This window comes from Homarus americanus, unplaced genomic scaffold, assembly GCF_018991925.1.
Source record: "Homarus americanus isolate GMGI-L3 unplaced genomic scaffold, GMGI_Hamer_2.0 scaffold32583, whole genome shotgun sequence".
Lineage (NCBI taxonomy): Eukaryota > Metazoa > Arthropoda > Malacostraca > Decapoda > Nephropidae > Homarus > Homarus americanus.
The window spans coordinates 24,265,392-24,290,240 of record NW_024713129.1 but is presented as its reverse complement, the minus strand read 5'-3'; the positions used below and the strand labels follow the sequence as shown (position 1 = coordinate 24,290,240).

The window sequence follows — 24,849 nt, the reverse complement described above, 5'->3', positions numbered from 1 at the left end:
TTCTCTGGGTAACTATGTTATCTTTTGTGCAAAATATATGACATTTATATTCAAAATATTCCTGGTCTTACAAGGAATCCAGCAATGTCAATTATATTATCCTAACTTTAGTTTGAGGTATTATTTATTACAAAAAAGTTAAGTATTCTGGTTTTCCCACACATCTCCTTGGGACGGTTGGTGGGGGGTGGGGGGGAGGGACCGACCGACCGACCATCTGTTACCCAGTGAAGAATATTTTTTATTTTTTTTAACTGAAGATATTTGTTTTAGATCATAAAATTCATACAAATTACCCGGTCTGAATATAATTTACATTGCTGGAATTCTTATAATTTGATGATCATTTTGAATATAAACATCATATATTTTGCATTAAACATACAAATTTTAGATAAAAATTTGTTCTGAGTAACTATGTTATCTTTTGTGCAAAATATATGACGTCTATATTCAAAATATTCCTGGTCTTACAAGGAATCCAGCAATGTCAATTATATTATCCTAACTTTAATCTGAGGTATTATTTAATACAAAATGTTAAAATCTAAATTTTTAACCCACTCTTCTCTTGAAGGGATGATTGGTGGGGGGTGGGGGGGAGGGTTGGGACTGACCACGCGGTTGGAAGAGGGGGGGAGGCAAGGTGGGGTACTTTGATTGACAGATAGTGTCGTGAAGATTATTTTTTTTTTATTAACTGAAGATAAAATTATACATTTACATTGCTGGAATTTGTGATCATTTTGAATATAACATCATATATTTTGCATTAGACATACAAATTAGATAAAATTTTCTGAGTAACTATGTTATCTTTTGTGCAAAATATATGACATTTATATTCAAAATATTCCTGGTCTTAGGAATCCAGCAATGTCAATTATATTATCCTAACTTTAGTTTGAGGTATTATTTATTACTATACCTAGTTTTCCCCCAAAATTTCTCAGAGGGAAGAGCCGGCAGTGTAGTGTGAGAGGGAGAGTTAGTCCATTTTGAATGGACATTAACTGGCGACTGTATTTCTCTATTTCTCTTAGTAATTGTGCATGTACCATCATAAAATTAAGATGTTATTTTACTACAACATAGTTATGTGTCTTCAAAAAGTGGAGTTTGGGGTGGGCGGTTTCTATTGGAATTAATCCCATATGTTCTGTTGTTCACTTAACGGATTTCACTTAACACGGGACCTCTGGGTTCTATTGACCGCGTAAGTGGGAACTTAACAGTAATAAATAATACCTCAAACTAAGTTAGGATAATATATTGATTGTGCTGATTCCTTTGGACCAGAATATTTTAAATATAAATGTCATATATTTTTACAAAAGATAACATATTTACTCAGAGCAATCATTACATCTAAAATTTATTGTGTCTATGCAAATGTTATAAATTCCAGAAATGTAAATTATATTCTATTTGCGGGTAATTTGTATGAATTTTATAGGCTAAAACAAATATCTTCAGTTAATAAAAAAAAAATATTCTTCACGACACTCTCTGTCAATCAAAGTACCCCTTGCCTCCCCCTCTTCCAACCAGCCAGATGGTCAGTCGTCCCCAACCCTCCCCCACCTCCCACCAACCCCTCCTTCAAGAGAAAGAGTGGGTGAAAAATAGATTTTAACATTTAGTAATAATACCTCAGATTAAAGTTAGGATAATATAATTGACATTGCTGGATTCTTGTAAGACTAGGAATATTTTGAATATAAATGTCATATATTTTTACACAAAAGATAACATATTTACTCAAGGTAAACATTATATCTAAAATTTATGTCTAATGCAAAATATATGATGTTTATATTCAAAATGATCATCAAATTGTAAGAATTCCGCAATGTAACTTATATTCTGGCGGGTAATTTTGTATGAATTTTATGAGCTAAAATAAAAATCTTCAGTTAGTAAAAAATATTCTTCACACAGTAACAGATGGTGGTGCTTGGTCCCTCCTCCCCACCCCCCCACCAACAATCCATACTACATAAATGTGTGGGAATACAGACTGTTTACCTTTTAGTAATAAATAATAAATCAGACTAAGTTAGATAATATAATAGAAATTGCTGGATTCCTTGTAAGACCAGGAATATTTGAATATAAATATCATATATTTGCACAAAAGATAACATATTTACTCAAGAGTAAACATTATATCTAAAATTTGTATGTCTAATGCAAAATCTATGATGTTTATATTCAAAATGATCATCATTGTAAGAATTCCAGCAATGTAAATTATATTCTGGCGGATAATTTGTATGAATTTTGCTAAATAAAAAATTATACTTCCTATGCGGAATGTGAGCATCCTGGGTTCTGGCAGGGCACCACGTAAAGTGAGGGTTGACTGTGTATATATATATATATCTATATATCTATATATATATATATATATATATATATATATATATATATATATATATATATATATATATATATATATATATATATATAAAAGTTAACCCACTTTACGTGGTCGCATTCCCGTTCCCGCTACACGGTGCTTTGCAAGAACCTAACGTGCTCACATTACAGTCGTGAACCCCATTCTGTGGAGAGTGTCTGGCGACACTATTTTAGGTCTTCCGCCCACGCCTGCCTGCCTGTGCTCTCGCCTCTCCCTCCTCCTCCCTCGCTTGGGCCACAAGGTCAAGAAAGTGTGTGTCTTTGTTACATATTTACTTCGACGCTATATGACGATCGGGATCAGGATTATTATGCATCCCTACCCTCTGCTACATAGCTGTAATTGGCTTAAAGTATCATGACGGTTCACTCCGTGGGAGGAGGGAGGAGGAAAGATGACGCTGATTCCAGCCGCAGTTCATCCTCAAGGCCACACCGTAAACGCAGCATCCATTGTTCCAGAAATGGCTTCCGCTGACCACCACCCCAGAGAGAAACCTTTTCTCATTTGGACCCAGCGGCATCAAAGCCAAAGAATATTACCTACGTTCCTGGTTACGTAGAAGTATACCATCATCCAAGAGTTGAGAAAGGAACAAGCAGTAGGTTGATTTGGCGCCGCCAGCATGGTGTGAATGAATCTACGATTCAACAATAAAGAAGACATGAAGTCAAGATAAAGGCAGCACATGAAGATCACAAAGTCTACAGGGTGCTTCTAGATCAAGCATTTTCGTCAAACTGTGGTGCTTCCCAAGACAGAAAAAATTATCAGGAGGTACTTTCAGCCAGGCGCGACGGAATATGGCGGTCGACACGCTTTTCTGTTAAGTAACCACGAGACGTGAACTATACATGGCAGTGGCACGCAAAGATGGGAATTCACAGAGCCCAAACCTTAATGCCTTTCCCTCTGGGTGGTTATTACAGAGGTTAAGATCCTCGAACAAGCTCACCAATATAAACATTGGTGGTGAAGAAGTTTAGTGCCGACTGGCTAGAATCTGCTTTTACGCGGAGATTGGCGGAGAGGAAGGACAGTACAGCATACCAGGTGTTTAACATGGACGAATCTAATCTTTCAAAAGCTACTCAAGTCCTTCACAGAAGTATATACCAGTGATTCGGGGTCAGACGGTGAAGTTACATCCTGTTTACCACCAATGCCTCCGGTACCTGTAAGCTCAAGTTATCGGTGATCCACACAGCACGCAAGCCGCACGCCTACAAAACCATGGACATGACCAAGCTAAATGTCCACTGGCTGACCGCACGTAAGGCGTGGATGTTCTCTATACTGTCCCTCTCCTGGTTTGATGACTGTTTTGTTCCCGATGTAAAGAAATTCTGTGAGCGACAGAATGTGCCATTCAATATTTTGTTGCTGCTGGACAACGCACCAGGACACTCGCCCCTACTGTTAGATCGTCACCCCAACGTAAAAGTGGTCTTCCTTCCTCCCAACACTACGACATTAATACAGACCAAGAATTGATCTGTAATGTGAAAGCTGCATTCTCTGCAAAGAAATTTAAGCTCCTGAACGACTGCACCAACACCAAGGATGAGTTGCGTAACCTAGGTGACACCGATAGCAAGAGCGAAAACGACGAGGAACAACAGTTGGCAGAGCAAGAAGTACTTGTGAAACATTTTTGGAGAAAAGTCAACGTCAAGAAAGCTGTGGACTTGGTGGAGGCATGGGATCAGCTGTCTGTAGCAACGATTCATCACGCATGGAAACATGTGTTGCAAGGTATTCCAGGTGGGAGGCAGAGTCAATCTGAGACTGGTGAGGTTCAGACTGTTGCTGTAGCAGTGGACCTTGCCAGAGAAGCTGTGCAGAGTGTTACAGCTGCAGGCTTCTCCGAGACCACCAACGACGACATCCTGGAGGTGATAAGGGATCCTGATGTGACTGCCGACGAGATGTTAGATGATGATGACGTCAGTGAAGAGGCAGGTGGTGCGTCATCCAAGGAGAACGCAAGTTATCGCATAGTAATGCAAGGGGTGCCATTGAGTGTGTTGAGAAACTCAAGCTCCTCCTTTCCGACGACCCTGACGATAACCCGTATGAAGTCTTCACTACCCAGCTGTTGCAGACTATGGAGCCCTACATCAAGGTGTATCACGACAACATCAACACTAGCCGTCAGCAAAGCATTACCGAGTTCTTCGCCCGCAATCCACCACAGCCAGCCCAAGCCGGTGATAGTGACAGAGACAGTGATGGTGACTTTGAGGGATTTGTCAGGGAGGCACTAGTAAGTGTGGATGACAGTGATGAAGACTCACCTGAGGGCCAGTAGCCTGCCCTCTGCCTCGGAACCAGCCTCCATTCCCGTACGCCGACCCATCTCTTCTACTAACGTAAGTGTTAACCCTAACCTTGTTTTTTTCTAACCTAACCTTCAGTATATTATTCTCTTTTTTATTGTTCCCTTCTATATTATGTGTGTGTGAATACCATCATAAAGTGAAGATGTTATTTTAACTAAAACGTACGTATTGTGTCGGGAAAAAGTGGAGTTTGGGGGTCCGCCCAGTCTCTATTTCAATTAATCCCATATATTATATATATATATATATATATATATATATATATATATATATATATATATATATATATATATATATATGTATATATATATATATACTGTATATATATATATATATATATATATATATATATATATATATATATATATATATATATATATATATACAGTGGTCCCTCGGTTAACGAACGGTTTGGTTAACAAATTACCTTCCATAAAAATCTTCAATTCAGTTAATGAACAAAAATTTGATTAACGAAATCCTTACGAATGTCACGTTTTGTTGTGAGCATAAGCTGATCAGCTGAAGGGTTAGTCTGCCAATTCAGTAATCTGTTCTATGTTTACATTCGTTTCCAGTGAGGTAAATATCAAGAAAATTGTGCTCTTTAATATTTTTGCATTTTTTATATTAAAATTATTTGTCATTTTAACATTTTCCCGTTCCCCTAACTCTCAAACTAAATCTGCTTCTAGAGCTGATACCATTACATCTATCAATGCGGATCTGTGCAGCATCTCAGAGTGGGGATTTAGAAACTTGGTTAAATTCAATAGTAATAAAACTTACGACAGGGTTCCATCCCGACGACCAAGTCTTAAGTCGAATTGGTCGTAAGTCGAAAAGGCGAAAACAATACATAGAAATTCTAAAATGGGTGTCTCTCTTTCTTCTCAGCACCACGAGAACTCTCACTTTTACGCTTGCCAGACATTTTAATGGGAATTACAAAAAATTTTGTCAGTACTGTACACAGCGCGATCACTAACGTCGGGACTTGAAAATATGTAATTTGAAAAATATTTTATACGACCACGGCAGTCGTATGTCTAGGTTGTCATAAGTCGAGTATGTCGTAAGTCGAGGAGTACCTGTATTATGTTCCATAAATGTTAAATTATGGAGCGAGAATAACAAATAAACAATGTACAGTACAGTGGTCCCTCAATTAATGAAAGGTTCAATTAACGAATTAGCTCTCATAAGGATTTTCAGTTCCATTAACAAACAAAACTTCGATTAAACGAAGGCCTTAGGAGAAAAACGCTTTGTGTGCATCAGCCGATCAGCTGATCGGCTAGTCCACCAATAGTGGAGGAAATATCAAGAAAGTTGTGTTCTTGAATATTTTTGCATTTTTTATATTAAAATTATTGGTTATTCTAAAATTTAACCATCCAAGCTCTGTCCACATAAAGTTTATTGAAACTCATTTACATGCACACACTGTCCTAAGGGCAAAGCTGTACTGTACATGTACTCAAAATAATGTACAAAATGATTACTAAGATTTATGTCTGGTGCAAACTATAGCATGCTTATATTCAAATTAATCACTATCTTATAAGAATTCCAGCAATGTAAATTATATTCTCCCCGGTCACTTCTGTGACATTTTATAAGCAAAAAACAAAAATTCAATCTAAAGGACATAAATAAACAAATAAATACTTCACGAGGCCTTCGGCGCCAACTGTCAAACATGTCAGTCACCTCCCCTTCCTCCTTCCCTTCCCCCATCTGCCCAGCCAGGGTTTGGTGGTTTTAGGCTTAAAGTTTTTATCTTATATAATATCACAGACTAAAGGTAGGAGAATATAATTTGCATTGCTGGAATCCTTGCAAGACAGCGAATAATTTGAATATAAACGTCATATATTTTGCACAAGAGATAAAAATTTATCACCTGTATCACATTACAGGAGTGATTTAAGAGTTCTAGTGTATATGTACAGTCGTAAACAGAAGTCCTGTCGCCCCTTGTGCTGTTCCGCGAACCAAGAGATTCAGACTCATGAACCCAAAGCAGTAGACACTGGTGCATTATTCTGTCCAAAAATGCTTCGGATTCATGAGACTGAATCTCGGGGTTCGTGGAGCAGCAGAAGGGGTGACAGGACTTCTGTTCACGACTGTACATATACACCTAGACCCCGACTTACGACGGGGTTAGGGACCCAAATCCAGGTCGTAAGTCCGACATGGTCGTAAGTCCGACATGGTCGTAAGTCCGACATGGTCGTAAGTCCGACATGGTCGTAAGTCCGACATAGATAAAAAAATAAATAAATAAATAAATAAATTTTTTTTTTTTTTTTTTTTTTTTTATAAAAAATCTACAATGAAATACAGTACAGTAAAAGTAATGAATATTGATGAATGGATACAGTACAGTGAAAGTAATAAATAATAAGGATTGGTTACAGTGTGACTGAGCACTTAACCTTTAATGTAGTCAGCTGAATGCACATGGGGCCCCCATAATTTTCTAATTATACATGGAGACTACATTAACTGGAAACGTTTCGGTATAGAAAATGCGTGTCATTTAAAAATTTTTTATAGTCGTAAGTCGGCAATTAAAATCACGTAGTAAATGAAGTCAGGGGTCTAGGTGTGTGTGTAATATATATATATATATATATATATATATATATATATATGTAACTATATATATATATATAATATATACCGCATATATATATATACAATCAGCCACTACTTCTGGCGGTCCCCATTCATGATTTACTGATTGCCCTGCCAGAACCCAGGATGCTCACATTCCGCGGTGGGTGTACCCCTTTACACGGCTGAAGTATAATTTTTTTATTTAGCTCATAAAATTCATACAAATTATCCGGCCAGAATATAATTTACATTGCTGGAATTTTTACAATATCATGATCATTTTAAATATAAACATCATAGATTTTGCATTAGACATACAAATTTTAGATATATTTTTTACTCTGAGTAAATATGTTATCTTTTGTGCAAAATATATGACATTTATATTCAAAATATTCCTGGTCTTACAAGGAATCTAGCAATGTCAATTATATTATCCTAACTTTAGTCTGATTTATTATTTATTACTAAAAAGGTAAACAGTCTGGTATTCTCACACATTCATCTACTAGGGACGGTTGGTGGGGGTGGGAGGGAGGGAGGGACTGGCAACCGACCACCTGGCACCACGGTGTGAAGAATATTTTTTTTTTTTTATTAACTGAAGATATTTGTTTTAGCTCATAAAATTCATACAAATTCCCCAGCCAGAATATAATTTACATTGCTGGAATTCTTACAATTTGATGATAATTTTGAATATAAACATCATATATTTTGCATTAGACATACAAATTTTAGATATAATGTTTACTCTGAGTAAATATGTTATCTTTTGTGCAAAATATATGACATTTATATTCAAAACATTCCTGGTTTTACAAGGAATCCAGCAATGTCAATTATGTCATCCTAACTTTAATCTGAGGTATTATTTAATACTAAATGTTGAAATCTTTTTTCACCCAATATTTCCCATGAAGGGAGGACGTTGGTGGGGGTATGAGGAGGGTTGGAGACGGACCCGACCATATGGCCGATTGGAGAGAGAGAGCAAAGGTGGGGTACTTTGATTGACAGATAGTGTCTGAAGAATATTTTTTTTTTTATTAACTGAAGATATTTGTTTTAGCTCATAAAATTCATACAAATTACCCGGCCAGAATATAATTTACATTGCTGGAATTCTTACAATTTGATGATCATTTTGAATATAAACATCATAGATTTTGCATTAGACATACAAATTTTAGATATAATGTTTACTCTGAGTAAATATGTTATCTTTAATGCAAAATATATGACATTTGTATTCAAAATACTCCTGGTCTTACAAGGAATCCAGCAATGTCAATTATATTATCCTAACTTTAGTTTGAGGTATTATTTATTACTATACCTAGTTTTCCCCCCAAAATTTCTCAGAGAGGGAAGAGCCAGCAGTGTAGTGTGAGAAGAGGGGGAGGGAGTTGAGTCCATTATTTGAATGGACATTAACTTGGCGATTGTATTTCTCTATTTCTCTTAAGTATTAATTGTGTGCATGTACCATCATAAAATTAAGATGTTATTTTTACTAGAACACAGGTATTGTGTTGGAAAAAGTGGAGTTTGTGGGTCAGCTGGTCTCTATTACATTTAATCCCATATGTTATGTTATTCACTTTCCGCGGTACCCTGTGGGTTACATTAACTGCGTAAAGTGAGGGTTGACTGTATACAGCTACTCCTCGACTTACGACCGACTCGGCTTACGACCACCCGGACATACGATCTCCTCAGTCGTACCAAAATGTTTTCAAATTACGTATTTTCGAGTCCCGACGTTAGTGATTGCGCAGTGTACTGACAATTTTTTTTTTATTTCCCTTTAAAATGGCTGGCAAGCTTAAAAGTGACAGTTTTGTGGTACTGAGAAGAAAAAAGACACCCATTTTAGATTTTCTATGTATTATCTTTGCATTTTCGACTTACGACCTGGATTTGGGTTTCTAATCCCGTCATAATTCGAGGAGTGGCTGTATAAGGGATTCATTCGTCCTAACTTGGAGTACTGCTCTCATATCTGGGGTGGCTCCTCTTCTGTCCAACTGTTAGGTAGGGTGGAATCAAAGGCATTTCATCTTATCAACTCTCCTCCTTTAGTTGATAATCTTTCTTCCCTTTTTCTTCGCCGGGCAATGTTCGATGGACCTGGCATCCTGTGTACCGCCGGCAAGGTCATGGGCTCGTAACACAAGTCTTGCCCGCGGTGCCCACCGTTTCTCTGTGGATGTCGGTCACACGAGAATAACCCGTTATAGCGCATCCTTCTTTTCTCACACAGCCAAACTGTGGAATGCTCTGCTTTCTTCTGTGTTTCAATACTTATACAATCTTTCTCACTTTAAAAAGCTGGTTTTCCAGCATCTTCGTGGTGTAGATTAATATAATCTTTTCCTTTTCTATTTTTAATTTCGATCTATTCTTATTTTTTCGCCCCCCAGGCCTCGTTGTGGGTCGTTGACCTGTGCCCGGGTGGGCTAATCCCGTAAAAGTAAAGAAAAAAAAAACCCTGTTCAATTGTGTCTGGCAGTGCTGTAGCCAGTGTTACCAAATAGACCGACTGACTCATTATCTCCTCACCACTTACCACAATCGTCCCCTCCACCACCAGATCACCACCACCTAAATCATAGTGATGTAGAGATGGATTTGCTTTAGCCAAAGCACATCAGCATGACATCCACAGCCTCCCACTCAAGGATTGTTCCCACCCATTTCCCACCTTCCTCCATCCCTCACACCCACTGCATCTCATTGACACTCTGCCTCTCTCACTCACTCTTTGACTGTCATTTATGAAACAATATTGCACAACAAAAAATACTGTACAGTAAAACCTCGCTAAGACGGACCCCACTAAGGCGGATCCCTCTTAAGCCAGACAAATTTTTTTGAGAAAAAAAAAAAAAAATAAATAAGTAAATAAAAACAAAAAACAAAAAATAAAATAATAACAGTTTGTTGTAAGATGACATGCTCCCTCACAAATATGTGCTGAATATGGAATTTTAAAGCACTCAGATGCAAAGTGACTGCAAGACTCTTGCAGTCAGAGGCATGTCCAGCTGGATCTGCCTTCCATTTTTGGGGGTAAGTGTACAGTTCTTTGTGTATATTACTTATTTTTTTCAATGAATTTTGATTAAAAACATGTATTTCATTCATAAAAATTGGATACATTGGTGTTGTACTTATTTTTTTTTTAAAATGGAGGTCTTTTTAAAAAAATTGCTCCAAGGCAGAAAACGTCTTATCCAGGACACCCCTTCACTCCAATTAGTCCGCCTTAGTGAGGTTTTACTGTATTGCCAAATCAGTAAATAGAAGCCAAATGAAAGTTTAACACAGTCACCATTTGCGTAGACTCCCTGCTTCACCATAGTAACAGACCAGCTGGGAGCTACTTCTGCTGTCTCCCTAGCCAGCTATCTCATGTGCAAAGAAATATATATTCCCTTTATGTGTTTGACCTTAGGACAATAATTTTTTTTCTTCACAATTTGTATGTAGGATTGTGTGTGCAAGTAACTGAGTAAAAATAAATGAAGAAAGTTACAAATATCTACCCAAAAATAAGAGTTGAAAAACAACCATAACACCTCACAGCTTGGCCTAGTAGCCTGGTGGTTACAGTGATGAGTCTAACCTGGCTACAATGCCATAATTAAGCACTATTCTATCAGTAAACACTAATAATGACAATAAATCCAGTGAAATGTGGCAGGGAGTGAAGAGAGTTACAACTGAAGATGATGCTCAACATATGGGTGAAATACATATCTTGTATGTAGTCTAATTTGAGAATGGTGTTGGGCTCAGTTATAAACATTATATAAACCAGGCATTTTCTTACAATAACATAATAAGAAACATTGTACCATTACTAGAGTGAATATTCCCACAAACAACAATTGACAACTCTGTTTATGTACCTTTATGTTTTACATGTTTTCTTGTTTTTATCTTCAGTATTTTGATGTGTTGCAATTATTTTGTCACAGAGCTTAATACAAGAACACAACCCCCTTTTTAAAGTAATTTATATGGGAAAAATGGTTTCGGTGAACATAATCCACCAAACGGAAGTGTTTTGGTGGAACCTAACCCTTTTGTACAACAGGGACTTGCTGTAATAAATAAGATTCAGGACATAGATCTCGTATGCTTTATTCATACGACTGCTGGCTCACTTGAACTCTTAAGCAAAATCCAGGTTTTACTTCATCTTACGTAGAATTACATGCATTAAGACATCTAATGTAGCTATAACTGTGAACAAAATCCTTTACCTAGTTACTCCTTTATGCATGTAAAGTACTATTCCTGTAGAACAAAATAGTTAGCCCATAAAAGTAATGAAGAACTGTAAATGTAGATGAATAAAAGACAGGGTTACACATGTGCTGAGTGATCATGATTCATCACCTCCCAGCCTACAAGTAACTTTGACTTCTCTCCAAATGTTCTATGATTAGGGTTACTCTAACACCCTTAGGCTTCAGCTGGCATATTTATAAGTCTTTCTAGACAGAATCAGATAATACAGTAACATACTGGTGAGATAAATATCAGCAGAGACTAAATACAGTGATATCCCCGACTTACGACGGGGTTAGGGACCGACATTCAGGTCATAGTCGAAATGGTAGCAAGACAAAAATGGTTAAATAATACATAGAAAATCTAAAATGGATGTCTCTTTTTCTTCTCAGCACCATGAGAACTCTCATTTTTATGCTTGCCAGCCATTTTAAAGTGAATTACAAACGAAAATTTTGTCTGTGTACTAACTTTGGGACTCGAAAATACGTAATTTGACCAAATTTTGGTACGACTGAGACAGGTCGTAAGTGCGGGTGGTCGTAAGACTAGTAGGTCGTAAGTCGAGTAGGTCGTAAGTCGAGTAGGTCATAAGTCGGGGAGGAGCTGTACAGTGATATCCCCATTAGCCAGAACAATTGGTGCAGAGCACTTCCGGGAAGGAGAGATTTCCGGTTAACGAGATGACTCTCTCAAAGCCAGAAAAAATCTCATCCCCGGAATTTATCGGGTAATGGAAAAATTTTCTCTGAAGTTCCAAAAATTGCCCATTACATCATCTCTCAAACCCGGAAAAATATCCCCCATCCCCAAAATTTTCCGGGTAACAAAAAAAATCCTTGGATTTTCCAGAAAATGCACCTGATTTTCATCTCTCAAACCCGGAAAAAACTCCCCCATTCCCAGAATTTTCCGGATATCGGGAATTTTTTCGGAATTTTCCAGAAAATTCTGGCTTTGTGAACAATTCTCTAAGAAAATTTCATTTCCGGCTATCGGAGAGTTCCGGGTTTGAGGGATTCCGGCTAAGGGAGATATTACTGTACAGGCAAACCCCGTTATTCATAGCCTCGGTATTCGTAACCCCGGTTACCCGCAATCAATTTATTGTTTCCCATTTCCACTACAGTATTCGCAATAGTTGCCCCGTTTATTCGCAAATTCTTACGAGCAAAAATTTAGAACCGCGCGCCTCAACCGTAGTGCAGGACAGTGTGTGTACGTATTCCTCCGCCATACACTCCTGCTCGCCTCAGTCTCACGCGTGCTGGTGTGTGTTTTGTGTGATCTCGCAGTTGTGTTTTGTGTGATCTTGTAATGCCCAAGCGACCAGCTACTAAAACTCCCAGCAATGTTGCTAAGAGATCACGTGTGGCAGTCACGTTGAACGTGAAATTGGATATCGTAAAAAGACATGAACACGGAAAAGGAACGTCGGTGATTGGGCGCGTGCACGGCTTGGCTCCCTCTACGGTGCATTCTATAGCTAAAAGCAGCGACAAGATCAAGGAGATGGCCGGGTCTGCAACACCACTGACGGCTACTAAGGTGATGAGGTTCCATGATGCTGAGATGCAGAGTATAGAGTGGATGTTGAACACGTGGATTGACGACCAGACCCAGCGCCTTAAAACACCTTTAACGCAATGCATGATTCAACAGAAGGCAAGATCGCTGTGGAAAGATAAACCAAACATACCTGAGTTCAGTGCCAGCCGTGGATGGTTTGATAGATTTAGGAAACATATATCAATCCACAACCTAAAAATACAAGGAGAATCAGCTAGCGCAGAGAAGTTCCCACCATTTCTCACAACCATAATTAAGGAGGGTGGGTACAGTCCTAAGCAAGTCTTCAACTTGGACAAGACCGGACTCTTTTGGAAGAAAATGCCTTCACGGACCTACATATCTAAGGAGGAAAAGACCTCACCTGGATTCAAAGTTGCCAAGGACTGCCTCACTCTATTGATTGATGAAAATGCTGAAGGTGACCTGAAGTTAAAGCCTCTCCTTGTGTACCGGTCTGAAACACCCCATGTTCTGAGGGGGGGGGGTTGTGAAGGGACAACTTCCTGTCATCTGGCGTTCAAACCGTAAGGCGTGGGCGACAGGGTCTGTGATGCACGACTACATGCTCAACTATGTGTCTGGTCACATCAGTCGCTATAATAAGGAAAATAATTTTGATGATAAAGCTCTGATGGTGATCGACAACACACCAGTTCATCCACCAGCTATGGTTGACTGGTGTAAGAACATTAAAGTTGTGTTTTTGCCTCCCACCACCACGACTTTGCTGCAACCCATGGACCAGAGCATCATCTCTACATTCAAGGCGCTCTACACTCAACGTATCATGGAGCAGCTGATTGAGGGGGCCGATGGAGAAGGGAAACCTACAATCCTGGAGTTTTGGAAAAAAAAAAACATCAGGAAAGCCATAAAAACCATCAGTGATTCATGGGAGGCAATAACACAACAGAACATGAACGGTGTGTGGAGTAAGCTGTGGCCCGAGTGTGTGCACAACTTCATTGGTTCCCTTCAGTGCCTGCAGTAAGGAAGACTATTGTGACTCTTGTAAAGAAGGCTGGATTCGATAAAGTGGATGACGCTGACGTAGAAGACCTCCTCGACTCTCACAATGAAGAACTTACCAATGAAGACCTGATAGAACTGGAGAGGCTTCAGCAAGAAGAAATGCCACTTGCAACGGGATAAAATGCAGATGAAACTCCAACACAACTCCTCATTGAACGGAACCTAAGGAAGCTGATTTCTTCATTTGAGATGGCGATGGATATGGCAATAGAAATGGACCCTAATGTTGACCGAAGTTGCACTATCATCCGCAATGTCAAGAAAGACATACGAGCATACTATGAGGTGCTTGAGAAGAGGAAGAATGCACAACAAATGACTCTTGATGCATTTATCAGGGCCAAACCTTCAACCCCCAGTGCACCAACCACCCCACATACATCCAAACAGAACACAGCTTTTAGGCAGCTGTTCAAGACCAGTGTAAAACTACAGCCTTCAACAAGTAAACCACAGCCTTCAACCAGTGGAGAACAACAGCTTTCAGTGCAAATTTACAGCGATAATGAGAGTGAGGTGGCTGACGACCCTGGCAGTGATGATGAGAGTGAGGCGGCTGACGACCCTGGCAGTGATGAGAGTGAGGTGGCTGACGACCCTGGCAGTGAGGAGAGTGAGGTGGCTGACGACCCCGGCCTCCTCTCACCCCAGTAAACCTTCACCCTCTCCCCTAATGCCAACTTCAGCAAGCAAGCAACACAGCACATCAGAGGTAAATTAACAGTTTACGATTAAGACTTACCTCACACACCTACGCACATAAACATTCAAGCACTCACACACTCAAACATGTTAAGTACCCCTGTATACTGTACAGTACTTGTAAACATATACGCCTAATAAAATCAAAGTGTTTGTTTTTGATGTTTATTTGATATTATGCCCTTGTTTCTTTACTTATTTCATGTTCTCAATGTATTGAGTAAAACAAGTGTTAAAATCTGACAGCCGTGACCACCGCGATGCCTGTATCCCCCTATTTACATTATTTCTTATGGGAGAAATTGCTCCGCTATTCGCAACTTCAATATTTGCAACGAGTTTCATGCCCGTAACCTTTGCGATAAGTGAGGCAGCCCTGTATACTAATCCAGGCTTTGGAATGGTAAAGAATGTTAAGAATGTATTAGTTTCTACCAAAATATAATGCAACAATATAACTTCACACACCTGGGTAAGGGACATTTCCCACTGAGCTTCTCATCATCCACATATTTAACGAGAACTTCTCTAAACCGGTGCAGGAGAGAAGTGACTGCCAACTTCGTAGTAACTTGTGTTGACTCACACTTGCCTATATTTGCAGCAGAGTCCTGTGGTGTGTAACCATTGCTTGTTTCTGGGGCCTTGCTTGTCCCTGCCTTCCCTGAGAGTGATGAGGAGAGGATTAACAATGAATCAATTAGGATCCCTTTAAGTTGGACTTCTGTACAGTAGGTCAGAAACCCCATAAGTTAGACAAACTCTGACTTAGGAGGTTCTGTGGGGGTGGCAGTTGGGAGAGGAGTTCAGTTCCCACTGCTCCTCTGCTGCACACTCTATTTTATTATTGTATTTACTGCATCCCTGGTATATTATTATTTCCTCTAAAGTAAGTAAAGGCAAAACAACACCACTTGAGGATCACTGGGGGAAAAGGAATGGTGCTCAAACCTCTAGCAATTGAAAAGAAACTGAAGATATCAGACAAAATTGATGCTGGGGTCTCCATGAATGTTATCAGTGAGGAGTCTGGGTTAAAGTGAAGGACTTTTTATGACATCAGCCAAATTTAAGTGCTTACTAGAAATAAGTGTAACTAAATGTAAAGAGTAACACAATATAAGTGTGAATACAGGTATTGGAAATGTAAGCAGCCTCTCAATGTCCTCCACCTCAAGATTCATTTGCTACAATAAAAGTAAGTGCAGTGTACAAGTATACTGTTAAAGAGGAGGGGGGGGAAGTTACGCATAAGTCAGAATTTTAGAAAAGTCGGACGGCCTTGAACCACATATAATCCAACTAAGAGAGGTCTTATTCTACACTCAAAGTAGGATGGTACACAAAATATCACCAAACAATTAATATATCAATTATTTCTAAGTCTTCAAATGCCAGTGAAACAAGATAACCCAAGCATACCCCTGCATATATTAGACCACTAACTACTGTACAGGAAAAACCTCAATACAGTGTATATCGGAATTCAATATATTGGAATCTGCTTTTTTCGGACTCTGAGGTGCTCTGGACCACTCCTCTATTCACTAGAAATACTATAAAAAAAATCTGTAAGCACAGTAAAATCTAGATAAATAGGACTTCAATATATCAAAATTCGCTTTAACTGGACTCTCCGAGGTGCTCTGGTCACCAGAAATACTATAAAAAAGGTACTCTACATATTTTAAGAAAAGTGGAAAAATTAAAACAAAAATCTTATGAAAAGAACAACACTTGCTCACTGAATACTGTACAGTGGTCTAATGAGAATTCATATAGGCCTACTGAGAACTAAGACACTGTGTATGCAAGCAGGCTGGGGGATGGGGGCTGATCGGATGTTGCCGCATTCGTCAGGTTTATTTATTTATTGATTCAGTATTATATTCTCATATGATTGGCCTCTTATGGTTCATCATGATTAACATAACATCTTCAGTAACAGAGAAAAATACAATATGTAATTTGTAATATGACTTGAAAATAAAAGGATAAGCTGTATCGGAAGGTATTCCACTCAAGATGCGTTCGTGTGAGAGCTTTCAGCAAACCAGCTTGCAACAGGGGTCACTATAACAAGTATTTGTACACTTAGACAACTGATTAATGAATAAACCAAGGTACTGTATATGCAGATACATAATACTGTATACTACAACAGAACTTATACAGTGATGATAAATACACTACAATAGTACTGTATTTATTAAGTGATGATAAATACACTACAATAGTACTGTATTTATTAAGTGATGATACATATACTACAATAATACTGTATTTATTAAAAGATGATAAATACACTACAATAGTACTGTATTTATTAAGTGATGATAAATACACTACAATAATACTGTATTTATTAAGTGATGATAAATACACTACAATAGTACTGTATTTATTAAGTGATGATAAATACACTACAATAGTACTGTATTTATTAAGTGATGATAAATACACTACAATAGTACTGTTCTACCACATACAATATACTCCTACACATATTTGTTCTTATTTTAATCTTTATAGTACTGCACAGTATACTGTACAGTTTTCTCTTTATTCATAAAACAAATTCGGTGGCTACTTACATGAAAAACTTTACAGTAAATAGCCATCACCTCGGTGAAAACACGTGTTGACAACCAGACTTATGTCAGATTTTCTACCCAGAGTGTTGCTTCATATGTTTTTATTGTTGATGTAATAGTGTTTTAATAACCTTGATATACACTTAAAGACCTTTGATGTTATAGTGCAGTAATAACATAACAGATTATCTTTGATGTTATAGTGCAGTAATAACATAACAACAGATTATCTTTGATGTTATAGTGCAGTAATAACATAACAGATTATCTTTGATGTTATAGTGCAGTAATAACATAACAGATTATCTTTGATGTTATAGTGCAGTAATAACATAACAACAGATTATCTTTGATGTTATAGTGCAGTTATAACATAACATCAGATTATCTTTGATGTTATAGTGCAGTAATAACATAACAGATTATCTTTGATGTTATAGTGCAGTAATAACATAACAACAGATTATCTTTGATGTTATAGTGCAGTAATAACATAACAACAGATTATCTTTGATGTTATAGTGCAGTAATAACATAACAACAGATTATCTTTGATGTTATAGTGCAGTTATAACATAACAACAGATTATCTTTGATGTTACAGTGCAGTAATAACATAACAGATTATCTTTGGTGTTATAGTGCAGTAATAACATAACAACAGATTATCTTTGATGTTATAGTGCAGTAATAACATAACAGATTATCTTTGATGTTATAGTGCAGTAATAACATAACAGATTATCTTTGGTGTTATAGTGCAGTAATAACATAACAACAGATTATCTTTGATGTTATAGTGCAGTAATAACATAACAGATTATCTTTGGTGTTATAGTGCAGTAATAACATAACATCAGATTATCTTTGAAGTTATAGTGCAGTAATAACATAACAACAGATTATCTTTGATGTTATAGTGCAGTAATAACATAACAGATTATCTTTGATGTTATAGTGCAGTAATAACATAACATCAGATTATCTTTGATGTTATAGTGCAGTAATAACATAACAACAGATTATCTTTGATGTTACAGTGCAGTAATAACATAACATCAGATTATCTTTGATGTTATAGTGCAGTAATAACATAACAACAGATGATCTTTGATGTTATAGTGCAGTAATAACATAACAACAGATTATCTTTGATGTTATAGTGCAGTTATAACATAACATCAGATTATCTTTGATGTTATAGTGCAGTAATAACATAACAACAGGTTATCTTTGATGTTATAGTGCAGTAATAACATAACATCAGATTATCTTTGATGTTATAGTGCAGTAATAACATAACAACAGATTATCTTTGATGTTATAGTGCAGTTATAACATAACATCAGATTATCTTTGATGTTATAGTGCAGTAATAACATAACACAGATTATCTTTGATGTTATAGTGCAGTAATAACATAACAACAGATTATCTTTGATGTTATAGTGCAGCAGTAATAACATAACAGATTATCTTTGATGTTATTGTGCAGTAATAACATAACAGATTATCTTTGATGTTATAGTGCAGTAATAACATAACAGATTATCTTTGATGTTATAGTGCAGTAATAACATAACAGATTATCTTTGATGTTATAGTGCAGTAATAACATAACAACAGATTATCTTTGATGTTACAGTGCAGTAATAAAATAATAACAGATTATCTTTAAACAGTTCAGATATGCAGTGTTATCTCCACCCACCCTCCTCATAGATTTGCTTTTTTGGGACTGGGATCTACCCCCACTGAATCAAGGTTCCACTATTAAAAACTCCCCAGTCTTCCTTGCACATTACCAAGAGTACATACCTGAATTGTCAAGGTTGGGATCAAAATCTGTCTGTGTGAGGAGGGAGAACTGAAGAAGAGTCTCAAAACACGTCTTAGCAAACTCCTCTCGCAACTTGAATCCTTCACACTCTGCAAGTAAGTACAGTAATTCATTTAAAACTGCACTAATTATGGATGACTCCTAAATCTAATTACATGTGACAGAATAAGCCATTAAAGCAAACTAAGGACTATATTCAAAACAACAGTTTTGATGAGACAAATTTCATAGTTATATTTACAATAATCTGTGTTCATAGCAAAAGTTACAATGGTTCACCAGCTATCATGTGCTCTGACAAAACATCAATGAAACTCACTTTTGGGTGTAAGGCATTCACTTCAACTTTCCTGATACTGTATTGTATACTGTTTGTCTTTCCACAGATTTCATAATCTTGCATTAGATTCCCAGAATAATTTATTAACACTAAAAGATTGTCTACATTTCTGTGTTCTTACCAGAATCAGTGCCAGATGCAGACTCTATGGAACCCTTATTCAGAAGCACCATAATGGACACTATAAAGTCACTTGGTGTGGCAGAAGCATACGGCAGAATCTCCTCTCGTATCAACTCGACCACCTGACAGTCGATGTTCTCGTCTCTCTCTGCATCTTCACTGCTCTGATTTGCTGGTGGTGGGCTATTGAGAAAACATATATACTTGTGTTACTTATGAATAACTTCCTATACACGTGGCCACCAAACATACAGTAGGGTCTCAGAGTACACGAGGGTTATGTTCCCGAGATCCCAGCGTAAGTGTGAATTCGCATATATTCAGGGACCCCTATGTATATATACATATAATTCCCCCCTGTTTTTATTAAAGTAACCAACACGCAGCTTCTCAAAGTACAGTACAGTCGCGTCACATCTTACACGCATTTAACTTAAGTGCATTCAGTGAGTATAGGAGCATATGGCTGGGGTAAATACCAGTATATAAGACACATGGCCATATAAGATGCTCCCCCCCATCTTAGCAGGGATTATTTAGGAAAATTTTTTGGTGTATTTTCTTCCTGTATTCACAGTTTTCAAAAAATAATATACAGTCAAGCCTCACTTTACGCGGTTAATTCAACCCACAGGGTACCGCGGAAAGTGAGAAACGCGTAAAGTGAACATCATAACATATGGGATTAATTGAAATAGAGACTGGGCCGACCCCCAAACTCCACTTTTTGACAACACACAACTATGTTGTAGTAAAAATATTATCTTAACTTTATGATGGTATGCACACACAATTAATAATTAAGAGAAATATCAATAATATTAGGTTTTTTAACACTTACATTAGTAGAAAAGATGGCTGGGCACACGGGGATGGGGGGTTGGTTCCGAGGCAGAGGGCAGATTATTGGCCCCCCATCACTTGTATCAATTGTATCACTATCCACCACAGAGGCTTGCAGGGCCTCTTTGTCAAACCCCTCAAAGTCCATATAAGTCCATATCCTCACTATAATTATCACTATCACTGACTTGGGCCGGCTGTGGTGGGTGGCGGGTGAAGAACTCGGTAATGTTTTGATGACTGGGCGACCTTGTGCGCACCATGCTCGCGCCGCTTACACAACATGGCGGATGGCGGGAGATGGCGGGAGATGGCGGGAGGTTTGGATCCAAAAATGGCGCGGCTCGCCAGCCACTCTCCGCGTAAAAGGGTACACGCACCGCGGAATGTGAGCATTCCTGTTTCGGCAGGGTACCGCGTAAACGTGGAAACGCGGAATGTGGGACCGCGTAAAGTGAGGGTTGACTGTATTAATAAATATTAAATTAGTAAACTACGAGTATCACCGCTCTATTCCTTCTACCCATTGGTTCTCAGAAAATAGCTATTGTAACTCACGTGCCTAGAAGCTCACTAGCACGCTACCTAACAGTTCACTAAGATATGTTATATTCTAATAAAAGTTTGGGTGGTGGCAGGCTACCGTTGTAAGTACAATAAGTGTTATAGAAAGAATGAGATGGTTTCCAAAACTAATCCATGGTTTAGAATATAACATAAAACAGGATATAATTGAGAGAAAGTACGGACATAAAATTCAGAAAAATACAATACAGTGATCCCTCGGTTAACGAGCGCCTCGGTTAACGAGATTTCGGTTAACGATTTACCTTCCATACGATTCTTAACTTCGGTTAACGAGCAATCCCTCGATTAACGAGTTTTTTTACAAGCCGACCTCAACATGTTTTCGCTTGCATTTGGCGGTCCACCAGCTGTAGTATCAGTCTGCCAATACAGTAATCGGTTTTAGGGCTTAAATTCCTTACTATTTTAGTAAATATCAAGAAGTTTATACTATTCAATAATTTTAAAAGTTTAATATTAATATTTTTTAGTCATTTTAACAATTATTGAACATAATTGAAGGTAAAGAAACTAGTTTCTGGCGTGCCATCCAGCCTTCTTAACACACAAACAGGCGTTAGTCTCTCTCTCTTTTCAGTGGAGGTAATATATTGCTTGAGACTCTCTTCAACTAAATGCTTTTTTTCTGTGTTTCCAAGCAAATTATTGGTCATTTTGAAATTTATTTTACATATTGACAAAATATAATGCAGTGCAGTGTTGATTTAAAGAAAAGAATCTTGAATTACACCAAGAGAACTAAAATTTTATGGGTGAAATGGTGCCATGGGGTGACTTCTCTTCCACCCCAATGCCTTCTCTTCTCCCTTCTCCTACATCCCCATTCTAATTCCCATCATCATCATCATCATCCAGGAGCCTTCTACATACACACCTCAAAGTAAGTGTACTTTTCTACATTTTTTATTGAATTTAGGCAATTTTCTGTGAACTGGAACCAATTACCCAAAAACCCATTGAAACAATGGTTTCGGTTTACGAGTTTTTCGGTTAACGAGCAACATGCTGGAACGGATTGTGCTCGTTAACCGAGGGACCACTGTACAGTAATATACTGTACATGAAAGAAGAAATGAAGTAAAGAAAAGAATATTGACTTAGAAAATATAAGCAAAGAAATATAAGATATATATTTATATAGAGAAAGACTAAGAATAGAAGAATATAAGAACATAAGTATAGAAAAGAATATAAATAGAATAAATCTGAAGTAAGAAAAACCGACTCTTACATCATAAACTTTGGTTAACATGTCCCGAATTTCAGGCCCAGTTTTTCCCAGTTTCACGAGAAACTTGATATCCATTCTTTGTTTTAAAACAATATCTGTCATCATTGCGACAACACCAGAAAACACTAATACAATGGCTGCCACTGCACAAGTCCGACTCGCTTGAGATCGATGACACACCTGGGGTAGTAAGAGAAGGGATCAAGGTCACACGCACGCTACTCACACTCATTACAGTGCTGCTGCCTGTTGAGACACGCAGCTAATTCGCGAACTTAGTCGTCAGACCTCGTATAAGCGAGGTAGCATACTATGGATATGTGTATTCAGAGACCCTGCTGTATACACTGATGGAGTGTTAAAGGAAATGAGAAGAAGAGTGACAGACAGAAAGAATGTTGAGCTGGGAGTAGGTGAGGCCACTGGTAATTTCAACAGGTCTCAATGCAGATGTTTTTTGCGGAGTGAGAGAGAACAGGAACAGGACTGGAGCAATAGAGAATGTGAATATAATGAAGGGAAGAAATGTAAACATGGAGGTTAAGAAGGAACTCAGCTGTAGTTTAATGCTTCCTACCTTATGGCAGTAAAACTTGGGCTTGGAATTGACCAGAATGTTATAATTCAAGCCAAAGAGATGAATTACCTGAGGGCTGCATCTGGGTTTACAGGAATTGACGGGGAATGACTTTGGGAAGTCTATTGGATGTTTAGTATGCCAGAAAAGACAGGAAGTATAAACTATAGTGGTGGAATGAGTAAATAGAAGCTGCCTGAGATGGTATGAATATATGAGAAGGACGTAGGAGAGGATAGCAAAGAAAGTGAACATGGGTAATTTAATAGGTGCATAGAGTAGAGTGAGACAAACTATATCATGGGTTCAAAGGGTGGAGAAGAGAGTTGGACTATGGAGATATAGAGAATAAAAAAGGCAAAGGAGGTGTGTGGTGATAGGGCAGCCTGGAAGCTCTTCAGTCATGGCCAACCCATCAAATGGGGGAATTCCCTGAAGGTGTGAGATATTGTAGAAATGATGAGATGATAATAAATATCTTTCTTATTTGCTTTTAAATTAAAAGTAGACTGCAGTATATCAAAATCATTAATGAAATACTGTACACACTGGCTTCACAGGTCTTCCACATACATGTACAAAAGTGTAAGAGTTCAAGCACCAAGCAGCAATACAAAAACACATTTCTTCATTAGTTTACCATGAAATAACAAGCCATGACACTCACAGCTACAATATGATCAAGGTTTACTTTACCTGTTTGAAAACAGAAAACTGTCCAGAGCCGTGCCTAAAATTGGCCACATTTCTCTAAAGTGAACAGGATATTCTCGGGCCAGCTGTAGCCCCTCCTGTAGCACCGTCAGTAGTGTTGTGATGACTAACTTCCAAGTTGTCTGAGCCGGACACCGATATTTCAGACGTAGGGGTGTTATAGTGGCCTGAGGTTTATGAGGAGTCATTAATATGGATTTAAAATGAGAATTTTGCTTTCAAAATCTTGTACACAGGCAACAAATTTCAGGTGACAACGCTAATGATCAACTTTTGCAGAGTTTATCTCCACAAATCAATAATGAGAATATCATAAGAATGAGTAGAATTAATTAAAAATTAACCCTTTTTATATGACAATAAGTGTACAGTAAATTAGGGACCAGAAGCCTGTCAAGACATATATCTAAAATTAACACACTACTGTACTGTAGTTTTATGATCATTTCTTCTCTCCATTCCATCAAACCAATAACAGATCTCACCTGGATAATATTCTTCAACACCTGTGCCTCTATAACTTCCTCCCAGTTGGAAGTTTTCTGGTAGAGAGACACCACCATAGACATTGATCTCTCAGCAAATGGCACAAAGTTCATTGTCACCCAGTCAGTCTGGAAGAAGATTACCTGTACATAGAATTACAAGATCTTCCTTTCCTGCAACCAATCATGAGCAACTAATGAGAGTTTTTCATCATTACTATACACTATGCAGTATCTATTTACTGCCTTCTACTTATTTTCAGTCTTCCCCTACTTCACCGTCGGTGTAGTCCTTAACCCCATTTTTCCCATAAGGTTCAAGTACAGTAATATCTCCGGTAGCCGGAATTCCTCAAACCCGGAACTCTCCTTTCAAAATCCTTGAGCAAGCGTTAATCTGCCCTCCATTTGTTGTGAACTAGGAAGAGGGAGAAGGATCTATTGGGGGGTAAAAGTGACTGCGCCACCCCCTCCCCCAAAGGGTCGTCTCAAGGTTTGTCTAATGTAC

At 37.9% G+C, this 24,849-nt stretch overlaps 1 protein-coding gene across 1 annotated transcript in view; it reads right to left on the bottom strand.

Annotated features, from left to right (window-relative positions):
* LOC121869551 (protein MON2 homolog) overlaps positions 1 to 24,849 on the bottom strand; it is a gene marked incomplete in the record, with an annotated part of 157,970 nt that overhangs the window by 11,598 nt on the left and 121,523 nt on the right. The window contains 5 exon segments of the mRNA XM_042370941.1: positions 15,475 to 15,670; positions 19,419 to 19,529; positions 19,902 to 20,086; positions 23,839 to 24,023; positions 24,342 to 24,470. Of these exon segments, the coding sequence (XP_042226875.1) occupies positions 15,475 to 15,670; positions 19,419 to 19,529; positions 19,902 to 20,086; positions 23,839 to 24,023; positions 24,342 to 24,470 (806 nt within the window).